This window comes from Schistocerca nitens, chromosome 3, assembly GCF_023898315.1.
Source record: "Schistocerca nitens isolate TAMUIC-IGC-003100 chromosome 3, iqSchNite1.1, whole genome shotgun sequence".
NCBI lineage: Eukaryota > Metazoa > Arthropoda > Insecta > Orthoptera > Acrididae > Schistocerca > Schistocerca nitens.
In genome coordinates, this window is record NC_064616.1 from 742455385 (window position 1) to 742479638 (window position 24254).

At 39.6% G+C, this 24254-nt stretch overlaps 1 protein-coding gene across 1 annotated transcript in view; it reads right to left on the reverse strand.

Annotated features, from left to right (window-relative positions):
• The window catches only part of LOC126248719 (E3 ubiquitin-protein ligase HUWE1-like), a 454581-nt gene that overhangs the window by 77520 nt on the left and 352807 nt on the right, over positions 1 to 24254 (reverse strand). The window contains exons 41-44 of the mRNA XM_049950025.1: positions 7636 to 7770; positions 4007 to 4982; positions 1760 to 2209; positions 1444 to 1675 (exon numbers count right to left, since the gene is read on the reverse strand). Of these exons, the coding sequence (XP_049805982.1) occupies positions 1444 to 1675; positions 1760 to 2209; positions 4007 to 4982; positions 7636 to 7770 (1793 nt within the window). The remainder of the gene's footprint in view (positions 1 to 1443; positions 1676 to 1759; positions 2210 to 4006; positions 4983 to 7635; positions 7771 to 24254) is intronic.

Here is a 24254-nt window from a genome sequence, read left to right on the forward strand (position 1 = left end):
GTCAAATTAGAGGATACCAGGGTATTATATTAACTGCAAAATTATTACTGTATTCCAGAACAAGTACCACAAATTACTATATTAGATGTCTGTACAGTATATTGAGGGGCTACTATCTTTTTAAACTCTCATATTCTGATATTTTGTTCTCATTTCAAGTCTTTTTCTCCTAATGTCAGTTCCCCTCCTACTAATGTCAGTTCCCCTCCTACTAATGTCAGTTCCCCTCCTACTAATGTCAGTTCCCCTCCTACTAATGTCAGTTCCCCTCCTACTAATGTCAGTTCCCCTCCCACTAATGTCAGTTCCCCTCCTACTAATGTCAGTTCTTATACTGTCTCATGTGTTTATGCTTCAGGAAGATTGGCGTTTTCTCTTGGACGATATCAATCATAGAAAATTTCGAGACGCGGAGATTTTAAACACCACAAGTATTGTGCGAGGGTGGTTTGCCAGTGACATTCTTCATATGAAACTCACTTTGGAAAGAAACACCATCAATATTGGTGAAAATTGACTGTGTTGGCAGTAATTTCATAGCATACCATGCATAATGGATCACTTTCCTGAAAACTGGCCACTGAATATAAATCGAGATACACTACAGGAATTTCACTGAAAATAGCTTCAAATAATTTTCTCATACATTTCTTAAAAATTCTTTCATCTGACACACAATTAGTAGACAAATAAGGACAACATTATATCAGTATACATAGGCAAATATTAGTGTAGTAATCTTCTACAGACATGGGTATATAAATAAAAAACAAAAATGAAAGTAATAAATGGGTTTTGAACATGGGTCACCAAATTATGAAACCACAACACTAATGACTGTGCCACCATTTTGCAGAGGGCATCACACAGTAAAAGGCACACAGACTGCACACTATACGGGAAATACCTCAAACTTTGATCATCGTTTTTTTCATAAATGCTCGAATGTCTATGGATAGGCTGAGAGATGTGTTTATTTATTTTGACCCCTCTTCCACTGAGCAAAATTTCTGGGAATTAAGTTATAGCTCTTGTTCTCCTCCTGAGTCTCTGACATGTTCGGTGCACACCTTTTGAAGTGTCAAGAAGTTTCAATCAGCACATATTCCACTGCACAGCGAAAAATTAGCACCATTTTATAAATGATCTGTTAAAAAGCAACCATCCTTCTTTGTTAGAAAAAACTGCTGCATCTCACTAGCACATTTTTTTCTATTTGATTTGGTAAAATTCCATCTTGTACATTTCTTCTTTCTCAAAATAGAGTATGTAATTTAGTCTGTCTAACTGAAATGTCTAAGTTTTAATTTTGAATACAAATTTATTTACAAGTATACAACCCAGTTAAATGACAGCAGTCTTGCATTCAATTGTTTGGTGGTGGGTCTTTCAACTGGTGTTCTCTACACAACTTTCCAGAAATATGAAGCAATGTACACTTACTGTTTGCCTTAGTGATGATGGAAGATTCTGGAAGAACTCTGCAGCATTCACGGGATCATTAGGATTACTTGCAATTGCTGCTTGTCTTTGCTGTTCCAAGTGATGCTGTGCAAGGACTTCTTCTTGTATGGATGGAGGCAATGCTGCCAGGAATTCTGGATTTACCTCAGACACATTTGATGCAATGAGGTCCCTTGTCTGTTGCAGTGTCCTCTGCCGTATTCTTTGTAACCTGAAGATTTTGTACACACACAAAATTTATTAAGAAAATTCCTGTAAGGTCCGATATTTATGAAATACTGGACAAACCAAGTACCTCAACTGCTCAGCAATCACTTCCTCTCGCATGTCGTCAGGAAGAGCAGCAAGAAAAGAAGGATCAACACCTTCAAGGAGATCAGATGGATTTCCTCCTGTTGACTGAGTTCCAGAACCAGAACTAGCAGCATTACTGGTACTAGCAGATGCAGCCGATACAGACTGTGGAGCTCTTGAAGTTCCAGCAACCGGGTGGCTGACAGATGGGGCTGTATGAACAACAGCTGTTGTTGAGGATGTCGATGCTGCTGATGACACATTTGCTTGTGGTGATCCTGATCCATGTGCACCAGATAATCTAAATAAATTAGTTGACTGCACTGATGATGATGATGATGCTGTACTTAATGTTGTACTGGTAGTACTTGTTGGTGCTGATGATGCCGATGTTGCATTGCTACCCGCTGACGATGATGCAGTAGTTGTAGCTGTCACACTGGTTTCTGGACTATGAAACACAACAAACAAATGTACTTGTTATGGTAAGAGCTAGTATTTTCCCACTAATTTTCGTGCAGAAGCAATTTAAATAATGGTTATACATGTTTAAACAATTGTAACACCCATTCACTGCATAATGTCCAATACCTCTCACAAAATGGAACTTATGTAAAAACCAATAACTTACCACAAAACAATTATCATTTTGCATTTTTACATTGCCTTTCTTTTCATGGCGTAAACAAAATCACAGAGATGCTGGTCTTCCCCCAACAGTACAGTGAAGCACAATAATTTATGATAATCTAAACCATTCTCGCCTTATAATTGGAAAATACACAAACAAATTTTATAGTAGACACATTATAAGAAAAAGAACAATTCAACAGTTAAGTGAGATGACTAAAAGAATTTATTTGCAGGAGTTCCTTAAATCTTTATAATTATATTCAATTAAAGACAGTTGCGATCTTAATTTACCCATGATGCATGCATATTCTTGGGCCATGTCCTATGTTAAGCGACAGATGCGAACAACAGTGTGCGACAGCTTCAGACAACATACAACAAACAAAGGTATAGTTGCGAAAGTGTCCTCATGAGCAATGTCCATGGCATTGCCCACCCTCTTCTACAACTTGCGACATTTGAATTCAAACGTTTCTGAATCCTGTTGCTGCAGCACAAGCAAAAGTGAGAGTGACATCTATGAGTCTTCTTGGTAAGGCACTGGAGCTGTTCTGAAATACATATCACTGATTTTAAGAAAACTATACAGAAAAAAAAGTCTGATTCTTCCATATCTTACAGCTTGACATCACCTTGTTTTGTATTATCACGTAATAGGGGGGACAGTGTTGCAGATATGACACGCGAGTTGGGATGGAAGTAATTAAAGCAAAGACGTTTTTCGTCGTGGCGAGATCTATTTACGAAATTTCAGTCACCAACTTTCTCTTCCGAATGCGAAAATATTTTGTTGAGCCCAACCTACATAGGTAGGAATGATCATAAAAATAAAATAAGAGAAATCAGAGCTCGAACAGAAAGGTTTAGGTGTTCTTTTTTCCTGCGTGCTGTTCGGGAGTGGAATGGTAGAGAGATAGTATGATCTTTAGGAAGCACAAGGAGAAGGTGGAAACAGTAATAATGTCATCCAGATGGGAGTAACAGGTGAATACCTAACACATGCAGGAGGAGGAGGAGAAGGAGGAGGAGGAGGAGGAGGAGAATAGATGGCAAATGAAGAGGAACTTGGGAGAAAAGAACTGTTTGGCACAACCTGACTAAAAGAAGCAATGATTGTAAGAGATATCCTAAGATTTCAAGGATTAGTCAATTTGGTAATGGAGGGAAGTATTGGCAGTAAAAATTTTAGAGGGAAACCGAAGTTTGACCATAGTAAGCTGGTTAAATAAGTGTAGGTTGCAGTAACTATACAGAGATGGAGGGTCTTTTACAGAATTGGTTAACGTGAAGAACTGCGTCAAACCAGTCTCTGGAATTAGGACCATGACAAAAACAATGAAACAACAACAACAATATGAAGTTTGTTCTCCCCCTCCCTTCTCCCCCAAAAAACTATACATGCATGTACTCAAGACAGAAGAAGAATTACAAAACCTCAATGACACATATATTACAAAAATGGCTTAAAACTTGAGAAACACTTACATAATTGAGTCAGATGTGTTCCCTAAACCAATTAAGTACACACTTATGTATCAACATGTTAAATAAACAGCAAAAGTTTAAAACATGTGCAGCTATTTTCATTTTACAGTTAACAGTAAAGTATTTGTACCTGTGCACTGTGGTCAGTCCGTCTTGAGGGTACCAGGGTCGATTCCTTTGAGATTCATCTGAAGAGGACTGTGACTCAATATCACTTCGCAGATAAACCCGCCTTCCACTCTGTGTTCGTCTTCGCAGTGGTAACATGCCCCTAGACGACTGGGGATCTCCGTCATCTGCTACATTACTCTCATAATCAGAGTCCGCATTAGGTGCTAAGAAGTTGTTAGAATCTAAGTTCCCAGAAGGTGAACGTCTAAACCGAGAGCTTAATGTAGTATGTGTTACACTAAGCCCAGGGACTGTCACTTCTTCACGAGACAAAGAAAGTGTATTGGAGGCAGATGAATCAGAATTAGTGTTTAGTGTGAGTGCAGGCACACCTGTATCAGGTTGACCTGTAGTATGTTGTTGGGCAGCTCTATTTTGCTGTTGTCCATCTATCTCCATAACTTCATGAGTGCCCCTTGCTTCATTTCTTGCAGTATTAGTTAAAGTGACACTACTGCATTGATCAGAGGCAGAAGAATTCTGTTCTCTTGTAGGTGTGGAGGTAGAAGCCTGGGAACTTGGCTGTGCACTATCTTCTGACACTGTCTCTGATTGTGAGGAACTTTCTCCCACACTGCCTGAATTTCGAAACAGTTGATCATGTTGAGCAAAACTCTGATCTGATGATTGATGTTGGTATGCACCAGATACTCCAAGATTCGAATTTTGTATAATAACAGAATGCAATGGTGCTATTAACTCTGCTCCCAATGCTTGTATGGTAGATGATGAGTTACTTTCTGTTGTGGAATTCTGCACTCCATCTATCTGTTCTGAAAAATTAGACTGGCTTCCATTTACTGACAATGATGGCTGCAGAGCTGACTCTACAATGGAATCAGCCAGATTTTCTGCAGCTGAATTTTGTGTAAATAATGGACGACGCGCTATTGTTCTTATATTTGGTCTGGTTCCTGCAGTAGCTCCTGTTTCACCTGTAATATGAATTAAAATCAAGTTATTTTCACAAACACACAATAAGGGAGAAAATGAGGGGGGGGGTGCGGTTAGCAAATTAGAGGGGGGGTGGGGATAGGGGTAGGCAAAGAGGGGGGGCAGTTAGGGGGGGGAGTTGGGGGGGGGGAGAGAGAGAGAGAGAGAGAGAGAGAGAGAGAGAGAGAGAGAGACTTAGCAGTCTGGCAGAAATGCTGGGACACGTGCATCGCTTCTAAAGATGGGGAGGATGGTTAAAGTGGTGTTCTTAATGTGATCATTCATTACTGAACAGCCCTCACACACAAAATCAACGATGTTTCAACATTTATTTCAATGTATTTCCAGTTCTGTTGAAGTCATTCATTCCTCAACATATCAGGAAACTCTTCTCTTAGATCCCATCACTGACCCAAGAAATAAATCTTTGTTATCTTACTTCCTTGGATGTACACTCTCATTGAAGGCAACAACATCCTCCTAAAGGCACTTACGAACATTATCACTCACCTCTAAATAATTTTAGAGTCATCATTTCAATAATGCACGTGATAAAGTTCTGCAAAATATGGTCTCTAATATTACAACTTTGAAATGCTGGAGAATTCACACTCAATTCAGTTCTAATAACTATGTTCTGTCGTTCCCAATGCCACTAATAAACTATTTTTGCACCATCAGAATTATAAATTTCCTTGCACTTAATGAAACAAAGGTCAAGAAAAGAAACAAAGGAGTATACAATATGAATGTTATAACTATGCACCCTTCATGAGCAATGCTGGGAACAAAAGCACAAGATCACTAGGGCGTATGAGCTGCAGCAGAGGGGAAGGAGTGGTGAAGTGGGGCAGGACCAAGTCCCATCTCTTCCTTGCACGACAAGCAGCACACTGGAATCAACAGTGAATTCAAAATGCCTAAGACAATGCCATGGTGCATTCCATTGTTTCCTATCGAAGCCTGGCAATGGATTGAAGCAATTCATGCTGACCCTTAAGTCAACCAATTTCCAAGTATTTCTCTATTCCCAGAGAAGTGTCAAGATTTAGTGTGCATATAGTAACTGACATAAGATGCTGTTGGTGTGGGCATCTGCTCACTAGCAGTGCTTACAAACATTATGCAGCTAACTTTCTCGCATCCTGGACTCTACAGCTCAGAATCAATAGAAGTCTCTGGAAGTTTGAACAATTTGTGCCGTTACTTCTGAACCATGGCACCTATTATGAAAAAGTCTTAACTACATGGACAATGTTAGCATATTAATTTGAGAAAAAATACAATAACTATAATTTACGGGGAGATGATGTCAAGTGGTGTGTGGTGTACAGCTTACAAGGTATTGGTTACATTGGGACTTCATAGCACAGCTAAAATTTAACAGCATATTTCACTCTGTACCATGTAATACAGAATTTTAGTTCATGTTGCCATTGAGTATCTACATACAACAAATGTCATACTCATGTTTATGGAATACAATTCAACGGAATACAGTTCTTTCATTGAAAAAATTACAGACAAGTGTTTACCATTCCATCGACATTGAGGTCGTTATAGGTGGAGCTGAAGCTCTGATTCTGGAATGATGGGGAAGGAAATCATCCATGCCCTTTTCAAAAGGAACCACCCTGGCAATTGCCTGGAGCGATTTAGGGGAATCGCAGAAAACCTAAATCTAGGTGGCCGGACAGGGATTTTAAGCATTTTTCTCCAGAATGAGAGTTCAGTGTGCTAACCAATTTGCCACCTCACTTTATGTCTCATCAGATCCGTCATGTCATGTAATCAGTCACCACCACCACTGTGAACTGCTACCCCATATTTCACATATTTTCTTAGATATATGTCTCGTGTGCAAAGTTTGGCGTATTTCTCCAAGACTTCTAATCACTTTTGTTCTTGTGCATAATTTTTTCTGTAGACATAAAAACTCTTTGATGTATTTATGAACTGGAAAATCAGAGAAAAATTAACCAGAAGAAACTGATACAAATACTAACTCTAGAGTTTTCATAAAAAAACATATGAACTACCAAGTGTTCATGAAATGTAAACTTACATAAGAGCAAGGGTTTCGTATTAAAAGCCAGTACAATTAATAAAATTACTTATTGATGTTTTATAAAGTATGTGCTTAAAATGTAAATGTAATATCCCACATTGGAAAATCCAAGATAGAATAATGAAAATATTATGAAAAGGATAGTTGCTACTCACACTCACTATATAGCAGAGATGCTGAGTTGGAGATAACAGGCCTTCATCAGAATTACACACACACACACACACACACACACACACACACACACACACACACACACACACACACACACACACTTGGCAGCCAGAGACCGTCGTCGTCGTCGTCGTCATCATTGTGTGTGTGTGTGTGTGTGTGTGTGTGTGTGTGTGTGTGTGTAATTCTGATGAAGGCCTGTTTGGCCGAAAGCTTTGTCTGACAGTTTTTTTATTGTGACTATCTGTGGTTCAGCACCCCCGCTATGTGGCGAGTACCAACTATCCTTTTCATAATACTGTCTTAGTATCCCACATTTACACTTTCCCATAATTTACATAATTTTTTAAAGTTCACTGAAAAGTTGGGGGGGAGGGGGGGGGGCACTGTGTGTTCATAAAATATATCCCCACCTGAAGCATTAGTTCTCTTCATGTTTTTCTTTCTTGTTGTTGCTTCCTCTTGTTTTTTCTTCATCATCTCCTTGCGTTGAGCAAGATCTTCCGCTTTGTACTTACTCAGTTCTGTTATCACATCATGGCAAGTCCCTACAACATAAAAAAAATCAAAAATTTATAGTGAGCAGTTTACACTAAGTATATCTACAATGCTGATGAGCACTGACACGTGGTAAATACAGACAGACTAAAATAAGAACAGCAGTGACAAAACCAAAGGTGCGGAGCCCCTAAAATATCATTAGGCCAGTTTCACAGTATTCAACTCCTCACTATGTTTTACTAAATAATGAAAATCAAGCCTTCACAACTTATTCCAGATTTGTAGATGTTAAGAAAAATACCAGTAAATAAAATGATGTAGTTTCTAATGAGTAATGTCTGTTAGGTGTTTGCACATACAGTTCTTCCACTGTCGAGTCACTATTATAAATGTTGTAAGTCGCCTGAACTATGGTGTACAGCACATGGGACATTAGACAAGTTTTAAACTTTTCTGCTCATTCACCTCCACCAACTGCTGGCAGCCACTGAGATTTTTCCTTATGTCTTGATGTGAGTAATGCTGGGCAGTAAATACTGCTTTGCTCAAGGCTACCCTGTGGCCATCAATGGCAATACATTTGAACTGATTATTGTCTGCAACAACCATTTGTAATGTTTCCAAATGCTGAAAATGTCTTCACATCCACTTCCTTCCGCCCTCTAACTTCTTGAGCGAAAATTTTACCATGCAAAGCCATGAGACATAACTTCAGCTACTTGGAACATTAAAAAAAACACAGTGGTAGGTAGGGCTAAATGAATACATACGAAAGACCATGGAAAGCCCATTGATAGGGCTGTCCAAGTATTGCCAGAGTCCTTTAATATGGCAAAAAATATTCATTTATTCTTGTACAGTGCCATGTGTGCATTTGCATTGATAATTTTGACATGAAGAAAAAAACACAATTTGTACACATTGGACAGTTTGTACTGCCACCATCAACAAGAGCAGATTAACAGTGAATATGTACCTCCTGAATCTGTACTGAGAGCAGCTAAGAGGCTGCCTGATATCCAGTGTCAGCCCAAGCAATGGACAACCATTCACTCCAATGTCTTTTCTACACAGCACACTATGAAAGGTGACAATTTTCCAAATGTACCTTTTTCTCTCTTAAGATTAAGGAGAGATTGTGGAGCTTTATCTTCTCAGAACTTGCCCTGTTTACCTGCAACCTACCTCAACTGCTGGTAGTATATTTAACACTGCACAAGGAGACTTCTGAAAGTAAGTTACACATTATTATGGCAGGCTGAGTAACTTTTATTGAATACTAGACTACACTTCAAAGTTAAATTGATATATGACACTATTTTTCAACATAGTCATCAAGTCTCTGTAAACAACAGTCAACTTTCTACCAATAGTTCATTTCACTGATGATGGAAATACTCTCCTTGGTCACAAAGCCATTAGAGAACCACTGTGTTTACATCCTTATTGTTGGGAAATCTGCATTGCTTTGAATCATTTTCTCAATTGTTGGATAATTCTATCAGTGGTTGATGTTTGAAATTGTTGGCTCTATTTCACTATGTTTTACACAACATTGCATTTGATTCATATTCCATCAGACTCTCAAAGAGAATCTTGTGACAGTTCTGGCCCTGGACCCATAATATTCCATTCCAAGACTCACTCTATAGTTTTTTGAGGTTGCAGTAACTGAGGCATGACATGAGAGATTGGGGTGATAGGCAGACAACAGATGGTACAGTAACTACCAATTCCATGAGAAAATGGATCATTTTAGTAGGAGAATGATCCAATTAGTTGGTAACAAAGGAGTCAGGAAACCAAACTTTTAAGATATATTTATTAATACTTGATATACTATAAATCTGATTAAATGTTAATAATGCTGAGTACATTCTCAATAACGAGCTTTAATCCTTCTATTTCAGATCTCATTTTTGTAACAATATTTATTAACATTAGTATAATGATATTCAGATGAAGCACTTCATGCATCTTTGGCTCTCACCAAAATCTGCTATGAAGCAAAGTGATTCAGGCCATCTAATCAGTTGAGAATGGGGATTTGAAGGTTATGATTTGTTTTACAGGTGGCGCAATTAAGATCTTTGAAGCATGTTGTATAAAATTGTATTCAAATATCCCAACTGTGTGCGAAGCAGAGAAGAACACAGCAAAAGTGCTCATCATTTTTGTAAACATATTTTCTACAAGCTATGTAACACAATGTTGTAATTGGTACCAACATGAACTGTGAAATGTGTGACTTTCTAGGTGCATACATGCAAAATGTTTTATCAGCAGTTTATAGAATTATCTGCTTCATGTGTTGTCAATAAAAGAAAAACTATTGGTCTGTCAAATCTGGAACTTACCAGATGATTTAGTAAAATAGTGTCCATACCACCTTACCAGTTATTTTCTAGCCACACCGCAAGAACAATGAACTTTCAACCTGAGCACCACCTCTGCACAGAAGATCTGAGGTTAGTGGAGTATTAAAAAAAAAAAATCTGTGTTTTACCTTGAAGCAGCAGAACACAACTGGGTCCCTCATATGTCCTGCATTTTCAGTATCAATAGAAATGGTTGCATGTCATTTGCAGTAAGACAGTGGATGAAAATCAAAGGAGAAATTAACGTGGAGAATGAGTCTTTATTTCAAAAAAGACTATAATCATCACACTCAACTGTTAACTCATATAATGCACCTTGATGGGAATTCCACACTACTAATTTCAATCTCATGTAATTATCAGTCTGTATCTCTTCTCAGTCACAATCCACACTTTTTCTTTCGGTAAAAGCATAATCTGTGTGCAATTTTTTATACTTTTTGCCCACAAGGATTGCACTGTCCCACATACTTAAACTATGGAGTAAATTTCTAGTTGCAGCACTATTTCACTCCCACACTGGGATGAGTCTTAACTGTGCTGCAGCAGAAATCTGTATGCATGAAACACACAGCCTGTTCTGGCAATACCCCACTCTTGTTGCAAAATGGCCTTAACGTAGGATGACATGCATAACTAACTTTTTAATTCCCCTCATTGGCCACAAGGAAATCTAATAATCAGCTAGAGATGTATAGGGAATGTGGACAGAGCCCTACATATTTTCTACTAACAACTGTTCTACCCCCCCCAACAGTCATACAGCTCATGAGCATGTAACACTTATTGAGATTTATTTACTTCATCCTTTATTACTTATGTTCGTGATACCTTTGCACTGAACATGGTAAAGCCAGTATATCCGAACATAGTTTTACCGCTACAAGGTACAGAACTCACTGAACCATGTCCAGATCTTACTGTTATAAAGGACTGACAACACTCATGAAACCCTCACTCATAGACCCACGGTTCACCCATCTTTTTCCTGGGCTAGACTGGTCAAGATGTGCTTGCCATGAGGCAACCTCCGACGCAAATTGGGATTATCAAAAGTCACATGTACAGTGAGCATATCCAACCCCCATTTGGCCCCATCGATTTGCTAAAGATTAGGCAAACTGAACTATAGGATAATCTCAATATTATCTGGTCTTTTGAATGTAATTGTAACGGTCAGTCATTTAAAAAAGGATAAAGTTTTTGAAGAAAATGAATACCATTATTTACCCAATTGTAAGACAAGGTTTTTTCTCAAATTTGTCACTAAAAAAATACACGGCCATCTTCCATTCCCACATTAAACTACCCAATGCAGAAGTCTCCGTTTTTACACTGGTGTAAATTATTAGATAAAGGTTTTAGATACTTTTGGAATACGTATGTCTGGGGGGGGGGGGGGACAACAACTTCAAGCACAGCATATGTTATCTTTGTAAGCAATGGAAGAAAAGAGGGTGGTTCCCTGATTTGATTCTGTTAGGCAATTATAAATAGGACTTGCCAATTGATCATATCATAGAATGTTATGCATCAACACCAGTAAATTAACAATGGCTAACACTTTGGACACCAAGCAATAGTACAGCGCAGACCGCAACTCTTAGTTAAAAAGACTCTGCCTGTGTATAGGAAAGGCTGCGATTTTCTTAGTGCTCTAGTGTTCTATCCTTGAAAACTGGATTCAGTTCATGTGAGAACAATGCATGTAAGCCTTGTGGTGTGCCCCTCGACTGATGCTGCCTTCTGTTGTCAATTTCCAGCATTATTTTGAAAGAAACACTAGCTAACTTAATAGATACTACCAACAGTGACTGAGCGAATATGATCACATTGAGGTAATTATATGCATTTACTTGTTAGGTTTTCGCAATGTGCTGCAATTACCTCATGTTTGTTGAGTGAGCAACAAATTTTGGAAGCTCAAGATGAAGAACTCTCTAAACAACTCGCCTCACACTTTTTTCTTGGAAGAATAATTATACTTTTCATCATCAAAATTTTAAAATTTGTGTTATATATAAAAGAACAAATTAAAGATGAAAAATCTTGAAGTTTTGTCCTGTTTAGTATGTATTACTCTTGAAGATGCATCAATTACATACACTATGTGATCAAAAGTATCTGGACACCTGGCTGGCTCAAATGGCTCCGAGCACTATGGGACTTAACATCTATGGTCATCAGTCCCCTAGAACTTAGAACTACTTAAACCTAACTAACCTAAGGACAGCACACAACACCCAGCCATCACGAGGCAGAGAAAATCCCTGACCCCGCCGGGAATCGAACCCAGGAACCCGGGCGTGGGAAGCGAGAACGCTACCTCACGACCATGAGAGGCGGGCGACACCTGGCTGAAAATGACTTACAAGTTCATGGCACCATCCATCGCTAATGCTGGAATTCAGTATGGTGTTGGCCCACCCTTAGCCTCGATGACAGTTTCCACTCTCACAAGCATACCTTCAATCAGGTGCTCGAAGGTTTTTTGGGTAATGGCAGCCGATTCTTCATGGAATGCTGCACTGAGGGGAGGTATCAATGTCGGTCGGTGCGGCCTGGCATGAAGTCTGCATTCCAAAACATCCCAAAGGTGTTCTATGGGATTCAGGTCAGGACATTGTGCAGGCCAGTCCATTACAGGGATTTTATTGTCGTGTAACCACACCACTGCAGGCCGTGCCTTATGAACAGGTGCTCAATCGTGTTGAAAGATGCAATTGCCATCCCTGAATTGCTCTTCAACTGTGGGAAGCAAGAAGGTGCTTAAAACATCAATGTAGGCCTGTGCTGTGATAGTGCCATGCAAAACAACAAGGGGTGCCAGCCCCCTCCATGAAAAACACGACCAGACCGTAACACCACCCCCTCCGAATTTTACTGTTGGCACTATACACACTGGCAGACGACATTCACCGGGCATTTGCCATACCCACACCCTGCCATCGGATCAGTACATTGCGTACCACGATTTGTCACTCCACACAATGGTTTTCCACTGTTCAATCATCCACTGTTTACGCTCCTTACACCAAGCGATATGTCGTTTGGCATTTGCCAGCATGATGTGTGGCTTATGAGCAGCCACTTGACCATGAAATCCAAGATTTCTCACCTTGTGCCTAACTGTCATACTACTTGCTGTGGATCCTGATGCAGTTTGGAATTCCTGTATGATGGTCTGGATAGATGTCTCCCTATTACATATTACGACCATCTTCAACTGTCGGCGGTCTGTCAGTCAACAGACGAGGTCGGCCTGTACGCTTTTTTGCTGTACGTCTCCCTTCACGATTCCACTTACTATCACATTGGAAACAGTTGACCTAGGGATGTTTAGGAGCATGGAAATCTCGCATACAGACGTATGACACAGTGACACCCAGTCACTTGACCACGTTCGAAGTCTGCGAGTTCCACGGAGCACCCCATTCTGCTCTTTCACGATGTCTAATGACTACTGAAGTCACTGATATGAAGTACCTGGCAGTAGGTGTCAGCACAATGTACCTAATATGAAAAAACATATGGTTTTTTATGTATCTGGATACTTTTGATCACATAGTATATCTAGTTCCTCAAACAGTGTTCTTCATGATGTTACCAAGTTCAAATAACCTGAAAACATACATATCTTTCATAGATGTAGAGAAAGCCTTTGATAATGTTAAATGGGATAAGATGTTTTAGGTACTCAAAAAAGTAGGAATAGACCATAAAAATAGAAAAATGATATGGAACATGCACAAAAACGAGACAGCAGTTATCCGTGGACGGACAAAACAAGAAGAGGTGCAGATACGGAAAGGTGTCCGACAATGTTGCGCACTATCCCCTGTTATCTTTAACCTATACATTGAAGAGGCGCTGAAAAAAGTAAGGGAAAATTCACAGACAGGTGTAGTAATTCATGGCCAACGAATAGATATGATAAGATATGCCGATGATATAGCTGTCCTGGCTGAAAGTGAAGAAGATCTTGTACTCCTACTGAACAGAATGGATAAAGTTATGGGTGAAGAATATAATATGAGAATTAATAAAGCAAAAACAAAAGTAATGGCATGTGACAAAGAAGATCAAGTGAAAGTCCAAGTTCATGTAGGCAATGAACTGCTTGAACAAGTTGATAAATTTACTTATCTGGGCAGTAATATTACCAGGGATGGAAGGAGCAAGGCAGAAGTGAGAAGTAGAATAGCTCAAGCAAAGGCTGCTTTTACCAAGAAGAAAAACATTAACATCTAAGAGCATCAGCCTTGAAATCAGGAAAAGATTTTTGAAACCATGTGTGTGGAGTGTGGCATGCTATGGGTGTGAAACATGGACTCTCGGGACAGAGGAAGACCAGAAGCTAAATTCTTTTGAAATGTGGTGCTATAGATGCATGCTCAAAATAAAATGGATCGACAAGGTCACAAACGAAGTGGTTCTGGAAAGAGCAGGTGAGAAGAGAAGCTTCTGGAGTTTCATTGTTAAAACAAGAGTGCAATTTACAGGCCATCTATTAAGACATAAAGGACTCCTGAACACAATCCTAGAGGGATATGTCGAGGGGAAAAGACCAAGAGGAAGACCACGACTGAGGTACATGGATCAAATCGTGAAAGATGTGGGATGTAACACCTATAAAGAAATGAAGAGAAAAGCTGAAAGACGCACAGAATGGAGACAAGCTGCCATTGTAGCTGTTGCAAACCAATCCTTGGATTGACCACTACAGAAGAAGAAGAAGAAGATTCTTACATGCTTTTGGACTTGGGAAACTTTTAATAAGCTAATGATTTACCCCAAAAAACGATCCTGTATGACATTATAGAATGGAAGTAAGTGATATATGAAAAAAAAATTATTTCCGTATGCATGACATCATTTGCATTGCAGATAGTTTGCTTTGCGTGTTTCAGAAGATCTACGGTTTGCTCCAACCAGCTGAATTTATCATGAAGTTGTAATCCTAAGAATTTTATCACTGTCAGCTCCTTCTGTCTGCTTGTAGCCACTTTTTATACAGTGAGGTGGGGGTGGGGGGGTGGAGGGGGGGAGGAGGCTTTTACAAGTTCTAAACTGCATGTAGTGTCTCTTTCCAAAGTTTAGTGACAAATAATTGCCTTGGGAGCCTCTATTGATACTCATAAATATTTAATTATCAAATATTTCTAAAACTATATTTGATTCATTATCTAATGCAATGAATGTATCACATGCAAACAAAACAAATTTGGCATCTGATAACATTAATGATGAAAGGTCATTAATAGACACATGTAAAGGTAAGGACCTTGAAAATGGAACCTTTTGGGATATTAGTTCCAAGTTGGATGATGCCCGATAGATAAATATAGGACTTTTCTCTATCGAAATTGATTGTTTCCAGTGTGAGATATATGACTGAAACCAGTTTGTGGCATTCACCATCACCAGGCCCAGTTTGAGAACATTTAATCTTGCTTACTTTACAATATTCTCATTATAATTTCATATACCCCACTTCTGTATACCCCCCTTCTTTTGTAAGTATTATATAGTTTTAGTTTTACCTTCATCATTACCACTGATTATTTAAAATTTCACCTGTGGTTTGTTTATGATTTTTATTGCTATTTATTTTAATTGTTTCTCCCTTATACTTTATTTATTCCTTAGTCTTTGCATTTCTGCTCTGCTCCCAGCAAAGCTTCTTTCTGCTTTCTTGGACCACAGTTTACCTGGCAATCCATTTATTTTGGTGTTTATGTGGAGTTGCCACACTGGCTATTCACGTGTCATATTACATATTTGTGACCGTCTCCCTATCTCTGCACTGCTTCCCCATTTAGTTTGGTGAGTGTTTACTTTCATTTTATTATTATTCCATAGCTCGCACACATTTTATATGGATTCTGAACTCAGTTAAAGAAAATACACTCCCGGAAATGGAAAAAAGAACACATTGACACCGGTGTGTCAGACCCACCATACTTGCTCCGGACACTGCGAGAGGGCTGTACAAGCAATGATCACACGCACGGCACAGCGGACACACCAGGAACCGCGGTGTTGGCCGTCGAATGGCGCTAGCTGCGCAGCATTTGTGCACCGCCGCCGTCAGTGTCAGCCAGTTTGCCGTGGCATACGGAGCTCCATTGCAGTCTTTAACACTGGTAGCATGCCGCGACAGCGTGGACGTGAACCGTATGTGCAGTTGACGGACTTTGAGCGAGGGCGTATAGTGGGCATGCGGGAGGCCGGGTGGACGTACCGCCGAATTGCTCAACACGTGGGGCGTGAGGTCTCCACAGTACATCGATGTTGTCGCCAGTGGTCGGCGGAAGGTGCACGTGCCCGTCGACCTGGGACCGGACCGCAGCGACGCACGGATGCACGCCAAGACCGTAGGATCCTACGCAGTGCCGTAGGGGACCGCACCGCCACTTCCCAGCAAATTAGGGACACTGTTGCTCCTGGGGTATCGGCGAGGACCATTCGCAACCGTCTCCATGAAGCTGGGCTACGGTCCCGCACACCGTTAGGCCGTCTTCCGCTCACGCCCCAACATCGTGCAGCCCGCCTCCAGTGGTGTCGCGACAGGCGTGAATGGAGGGACGAATGGAGATGTGTCGTCTTCAGCGATGAGAGTCGCTTCTGCCTTGATGCCAATGATGGTCGTATGCGTGTTTGGCGCCGTGCAGGTGAGCGCCACAATCAGGACTGCATACGACCGAGGCACACAGGGCCAACACCCGGCATCATGGTGTGGGGAGCGATCTCCTACACTGGCCGTACACCACTGGTGGTCGTCGAGGGGACACTGAATAGTGCACGGTACATCCAAACCGTCATCGAACCCATCGTTCTACCATTCCTAGACCGGCAAGGGAACTTGCTGTTCCAACAGGACAATGCACGTCCGCATGTATCCCGTGCCACCCAACGTGCTCTAGAAGGTGTAAGTCAACTACCCTGCCCAGCAAGATCTCCGGATCTGTCCCCCATTGAGCATGTTTGGGACTGGATGAAGCGTCGTCTCACGCGGTCTGCACGTCCAGCACGAACGCTGGTCCAACTGAGGCGCCAGGTGGAAATGGCATGGCAAGCCGTTCCACAGGACTACATCCAGCATCTCTACGATCGTCTCCATGGGAGAATAGCAGCCTGCATTGCTGCGAAAGGTGGATATACACTGTACTAGTGCCGACATTGTGCATGCTCTGTTGCCTGTGTCTATGTGCCTGTGGTTCTGTCAGTGTGATCATATGATGTATCTGACCCCAGGAATGTGTCAATAAAGTTTCCCCTTCCTGGGACAATGAATTCACGGTGTTCTTATTTCAATTTCCAGGAGTGTATATATACACATGTTTAACATTTTTAATGTAATTTTTAGGTAATCCTCCTGGTCCAAACTGGACGTTGTGCATCTCACTTTAACCTTATAGTATTGAGGCTTCCCATTATCTGATTTGGCGTTTGGTGTTTTAGAGTGAATACAATAATTTTTATACTTCACCATTAGATTAATCTCTGTGAATGTCTGCGTCAGATAGGTTCATGTACTGTCATGTAGCGATTTTTTTTATTACTTGCAGATAATCTGAAGACACTCAAAATGTGTTATTAGCAATACTGCCTTTTGCAACAATGGCTTTTTTCTTTTGTAAGTTATAAAATGCTTGTAAAAGATTTTGCAACACTACACACACCTGTTTACAATCTGCCATTTACTCTCAATGCTAGCCGCTCCTCTTCATCTTTGGCTCTAAAGACTTCAGTCACAGTTGAGTCATGAAATAAATTCAATGACAACTAGTAAAAATGTGTCAGACTGAGACTTCAAGCAGAATTTCTCGCTTTATGCAACTGGTTGCCATAACTGCTTGAGCTACCTGGTTGCCATAACTGCTTGAGCTACCTGAGCATGCTTTCTGCCCAACTTAAATTCTCAACTTGTCGCAGACTGAACATGTAGCATCTACTGTCCATTTTTTTTTTTTTAATCCACATTTCTCACAGGTTCACCTGACTCCCGCAAGACTTTGGATGGATGTGCATCTGCACTGAAGGTATCATATTATTGATGCAGGGGGAAACCTTGTGGAGCAAAGAAAATTTAATGGAAATATGACCAATACATGGGGCTGTAAGTATCAGAATATGCACACCAACAGATGCACGGTGCACAGCTGTTCCTCAGTTTGTGTCCAAGATGCATAACATGAATTTATCGATGAAGGATCATATGCTGCTGGTAAAGCTCTTTTACAAGAATGGTGACTGTGCACCAGCAGGCCTGCAGAATTTCTGGACACTCAAGGGTCTCAAGAAAATATTTACTAATTTGAAAAGACAGGTTCTTCTGCAGTGCACTGTGCGAGGAGGAGGAGGAGGAGGAGGAGGAGGAGGAAAGCAGTTGATCTGACATCTGTCGAAGATGTGACCACAGCACTGCAGGATGGGTTGAGAGATGATGTGCAAACATGCAGTGCGCGGGAAATTGCCCAAATGCTGGACATACCTGTGAGCATGGTGGATAAAATGCTACAGAACATCCTGCAGTGCCATCCATACAAAATCACACATGTCCAAGAGTTGCTTCCTGCTGACCTGCTAGCAAGACAAACAAAGCCCATTTACATCTCCAAGGGCATGTCAATATGCAGAATATTGGCAAAGGGAAATAAGCATGCACAGCAATTGGTATCACTTCATTCTGCAAAGGTGAGTGTTGTGCAGGTTGACGATGATGTATATTGTAGGATCATATTTTTTCGAGGAGAAGAGTTCTGCGGGTTCTGTTACCTGTACGATCACTGGTAAACACTATGCCATTTTTTTTGCACATCAGCGTCATTCCAACCCTTCAACAGCATGGATGTGTGGGTCAGAACATTTGCATTCAAGATAGCACTCCACCACATATCACACAGCCAGTGAAGCAGCTGCTGCAGACACATTTTGGAAATGTTAGGTATTATCAGCAGCTATTTCCCTACAGCCTAGTCATCCCCATCACCTCATCTTAATCTGTGTGGCTTCTGGCTGTATGGTTATCAAAAAGATGGTTGCTCAGTGTTCCAGTTACCAACATAACTGAACTGAAGGCAAGCATTGTGGGACACACACTGAACTTGATCACTGAGACACACACTGATCTGTTGTGGAACATGCTGTTTCTTGATCTAAACTTGTGGCAGAACACCGAGGACAGCATACTGAACATATCTTGTGCAAGTCTCATAGCAATTAAACATCAATGTCATTTTGTTTTTCATGCAGTTTTTGGCATCAGGACAGTTAAAAACCAATTTCTCCCAAGCAATGTAGTATGATCTAGCCATGATGGATGGGCTTACGTAACAGCACCACAACCTTTGACTGCTGAACTTTTGCAGTAATGTACATTTAACAGTACAGAAGGTGTAATGTGCAACTCAAACCACAGATGTCATCTTGCGAATCATCTGTTGCTTGTAGCAAATATCATTCATGTTAAGCCACTTACAGTGGCATCTATTGGTAAAATTTTCTTTTTTTTCTGCCTTTTCTTTCTGTTCCATGACATTTCCCCTCCTGTGCCAAATATTTTATGTCATTCTGGGCAGTCATTCTCTTTCTACAAACTAATTATGCGTGTGTGTGTGTGTGTGTGTGTGTGTGTGTGTGTGTGTGTGTGTGTGTTCACCATGGTGACAGATTATCCTCACTATTATTCAACATAGCCTTGGGCAAATTAATGAGGGAATAGGAAAATGAACTGGAAAACAACTCAACTAGGAAGATGCCGGGACAAAATAGAAATATCAAACCTAGCTTCCACAGATGACCTGGCCATACTATCAAATAAGGGAGCAACAGCAACCAAACAAATAGAGGTATTAGAAGAATGCGTGGAAAAAGTTTGGCTGCAAATATCTTTCAAGAAGTCTGAATTTTTCTGCCCAAAATTAGACACAAAATATGGCAAAAGAAACAGAGTTGCACACTTCAAGTATCTAGATGAAATCATTGAACCTACACATGAGGAGAAAAGATCATGCAGAAGACTTGACTACAAAAAATGAAGGGAGCGTTCAGTAAGATACAGTACGTATATAATAAAAATTGCATGTCCATTCACACAACAGTCAGACACTACAACAAAGTAAACAAGTCTGAAATAATGGATGCAAGTGAGATGCTAACACTCCATACAAAAAGTGACATGGAAAGCATACTGAAGGAAGAAAGGAAAATCATGAGAAAAATTTGTGGCCCAAAGCTGGCAGAAGAGGGATACAGATTACACTCTAGGAAAACTACAGAGAAGATGTCAAGCAGAGCAGCAGGTGTCAGAAAAAGAAGGTTGAAGTTCTATGGGTACATCATCAGGCTGTCACCAAAATTACTCACCAAGAGAATTCTAATATACATACAAGGGGTCAAATTAACAATACAGAGGATCACACAAGTCAAACGGGACCTAGAAATAGCAAAAATCGATCCAATAGAAATTGAAGACAGAAATGTATGCAGAGACAAGATACACAAGTGGAATGTGAGGACAGAGAAATAAGTCCCAAAGAAACCAGAGACAAAGTGGACTGAAGAGAATGAGAGAATTGTGGGAGATCAGAAAGAATGCTCAAATGAGGCAGAATGCTTTGTGTGATCCTACAGGGTCTCGATGCAAATAAGATATAAAACAATCATTAACATCAGATCCATTTATAACATGTTCACACAGTAACTATGTTGTTTTGTGGTTCTGCTCTTACTTAAACACACACATTATAGCCCTACACCTGTAGCATGAGAACTACCTAACAACAAAACTTGCTCTCTTTATTGACAACCTTACATTCTTTATTTCCAATTTATTTTTGAATATTTATTGCAACCTGTCTAAACGTCTTTCAAACAGAGTAAGGACTTAATAAATGAATGTGTTTTATTTTTCATTCATCCCATGAACACTTCACACAGTAATACATTTCACATCTTTGTGGAATCTCTCAAGCATAATCAATTTTTGGCTTACAGATTACACTCTTAAATTAAGATTTGGTAGGTTTTGTACCCTGACAAGTACTAACACACACACACACACACACACACACACACACACACACACACACACACACACACACAAAGAAAAAAAGAAAAGAAAAAAAACTGTCATGGCCTGAGAGGTCACTGGTTTTTTAATATTGTTCATTAGATCTTTATTGGAATGTATTATAGATGGCTATTTTAGAGCAATTAGCTGTCCCAGTTGGGAAGTTTGCATTAGGAATCAAGTTGAATGATAATGCTACTGACAACAATGAACTCTTCCAGTATAAGTTTTTAAGAGAAGCTATATTAAAATCACCAGCAACCACAATTTTTTTTTTCTCCTAAACAGACCAATAAAGAGTCAAGTTGATTTATGAACAAAATGAAATCATCTGCAGTTGCACAGTATACACTATTACAAATAATTCATAATGAATTTCTACTTCTTCCACATGCTCCCATGTGCTGCCAGAAGTAAAATTTATGAAAGTCTTTATCTTAAATTTATGACAGTTCCTGATGAATAAGGCATCTGCTCCTTTCTCCATTTCTGCTTTACAGAAGTCAGATGTTAACCTCAATACTGTAACACTTAACATACCTACAGTAGTGGTCCAATGATATTCAGAGAGAGAAAGATTGTGTCAACCAAGTTTGATAACTAATTCATCCATGTAAGTACTGAATCTTACTCCACACTACTAAAATATTCTGAAGAGACAAAGACTGCTGGCATTTCACACTGACAGATATAATTGGTCTGAAATAAAAATTTTTGGGGTTTGTCAATAATTTCCAACCACCAACTGTTCGTAGTGATGTAGATGATGTTGCCACTATCCACCCCAGGGTTTTTCTGCTCTTAGGCAACCCGTTTACATCTGCCCTTTCTCGCTGTGGTGGAAACCAAGCCTAGTAGCATAACCCCATCTACTGACTGAACCATTCCAATACTCTATCCTGCACCTAACTTAAGCAGCTGTTCCAGCTGCAAATTAAATCTCCTGACTGAAGAGTTCAAATGAGATCTAGTATCACAAACGCTGAACAGATACAAACACAACATTGATATGTTTTGATGGTGATACAATCCTCACTTGGTTACCTGGTATTGAGATTCTAGTTTATCCTACAAAATTAGGCCTAAATCTTTTACATGAGAACTACCTAATATCAAAACTTACTTTCTCTTTACTGACTTCCTTACATTATTACTTTTTCAGTTATTGTTGAATGTTCATTGTGCCATGTCTAAGCCTACATCTGTCTGAGGTTCATCCATTCCCTATTGTAGGAACAGGTCAAACTTATTCTTCACATTCGCCACAAAGCCGTCAGATGATATTATATGCCTGTTCCTTGTATTACCAGTTGCCACTAACCATCTCTCATTACACTTCCTTCACCCTACCTTGTCCAGATCTTTCATAGAATTTAGATTAGATTACATTAGTTTTCGTTCCATAGATCCGTGCTGAGGGGATCCTCGTGGGTGTGGAACATGTCAAATTTATTAAGCTGAAATAACAATACTAATAGTATGAATATATACAATACATCATTTGTTTCTATTTAAAAATTCGTCAATGGAGTAGAAGGAGTTGGCCACTAGTAAGTCTTTCAGGCTCCTTTTAAACTGATCTTTATTTGTAACTAAATTTTTTATGTTTACTGGCAAATTATTGAAGATCAGTGTTCCTGAGTAGTGGACCCCTTTTTGAACTAAAGTAAGTGCTTTTAAGTCCTTGTGCAGATCATTTTTGTTCCTGGTATTGTATGCATGAACTGAGCTGTTTGTTGGAAAAAGAGATATATTATTTAGGACAAATTTCATTAATGAGTAAATATACTGAGAGGCTGTAGTTACTATACCCAGTTCTTTGAAGAGGTTTCTACAGGACGTCCGTGAATTTACTCCACAAATAACGAAAACTTTTGTTTGACTTGAAGAGCTACCCCAAAATATTATACCATATGACATTATGGAATGAAAGTATGCAAAGTATGCAAGCTTTTTCATTTTTATGTCTCCTATGTCTGCCAACACTCGAATTGCAAATACAGATTTATTAAGGCGTTTCTGCAGTTCTGTGGTGTGCTCTTCCTAACTGAATTTATTATCAAGTTGTAATCCCAGGAATTTAAGACTGTCAACCTCTTCTATCTGCTCTTCTCCGTATTTTATGCATATGCTGGGTGGAAACCTCTTACAGGTTCTAAATTGCATATAGTGAGTCTTTTCGAAGTTTAATGTCAGTGAGTTGGCTTTGAACCATTTATTAATATCCATGAAAATATCATTAGCAGATCTTTCTAGAACTACACTTGACATACTATTTATTGCAATACTTGTGTCATCTGCAAACAAAACGAACTCTGCTTCTGGCAGTGTAACTGATGAGAGATCACTAATGTACACAAGAAAAAGCAATGGCCCTAAGATGGATCCTTGTGGGACACCACATGTAATTTCTTCCCATTCTGATGATGTCTGATGACTTAATTCACTAGTCCCTTGCACTGACACCCTTTGTTTCCTGTTAGTGAGGTATGACTTGAACCATTTTGCAGCACTGCCTGTGACACCATAGAATTCTAATTTACTTAAAAGGATATTGTGGTTCACACAATCAAATGCCTTTGACAAATCACAGAAAATACCTGCTGCTTGTAATTTGTTATTTAATGAATTAAGTACATTTTCACTGTAGGTGTAAATAGCCTTCTCGATATCAGAACCCTTCAGAAATCCAAACTGTGTTCTTGATAATATGTTATTTGTGGTCAGATGGTTGACTAGCTGCCTGTACATTACTTTTTCTAAAATTTTTGAGAATGCTGGCAAAAGTGAAATCTGTCTGTAGTTTGATGGTATCTCTTTATCCCCTTTCTTGAATCGAGGCTTAACATCTGCATATTTTAGCCAGTCAGGAAATGTCCCAGTTATAATTGACTGGTTACACAAGTATCTTAGAATTGCACTAAACTCACAAGAACATGCCTTAATTAACTTTGTTGATATTTCATCGTAGCCACTAGAATGCTTTGTTTTTAAAGATTTTATTATGGACGTTATTTCTTTTGGTGAAGTGAGTGATATATTCATGTACATGAAGCTATTTGTGAAGGCTAGTTTC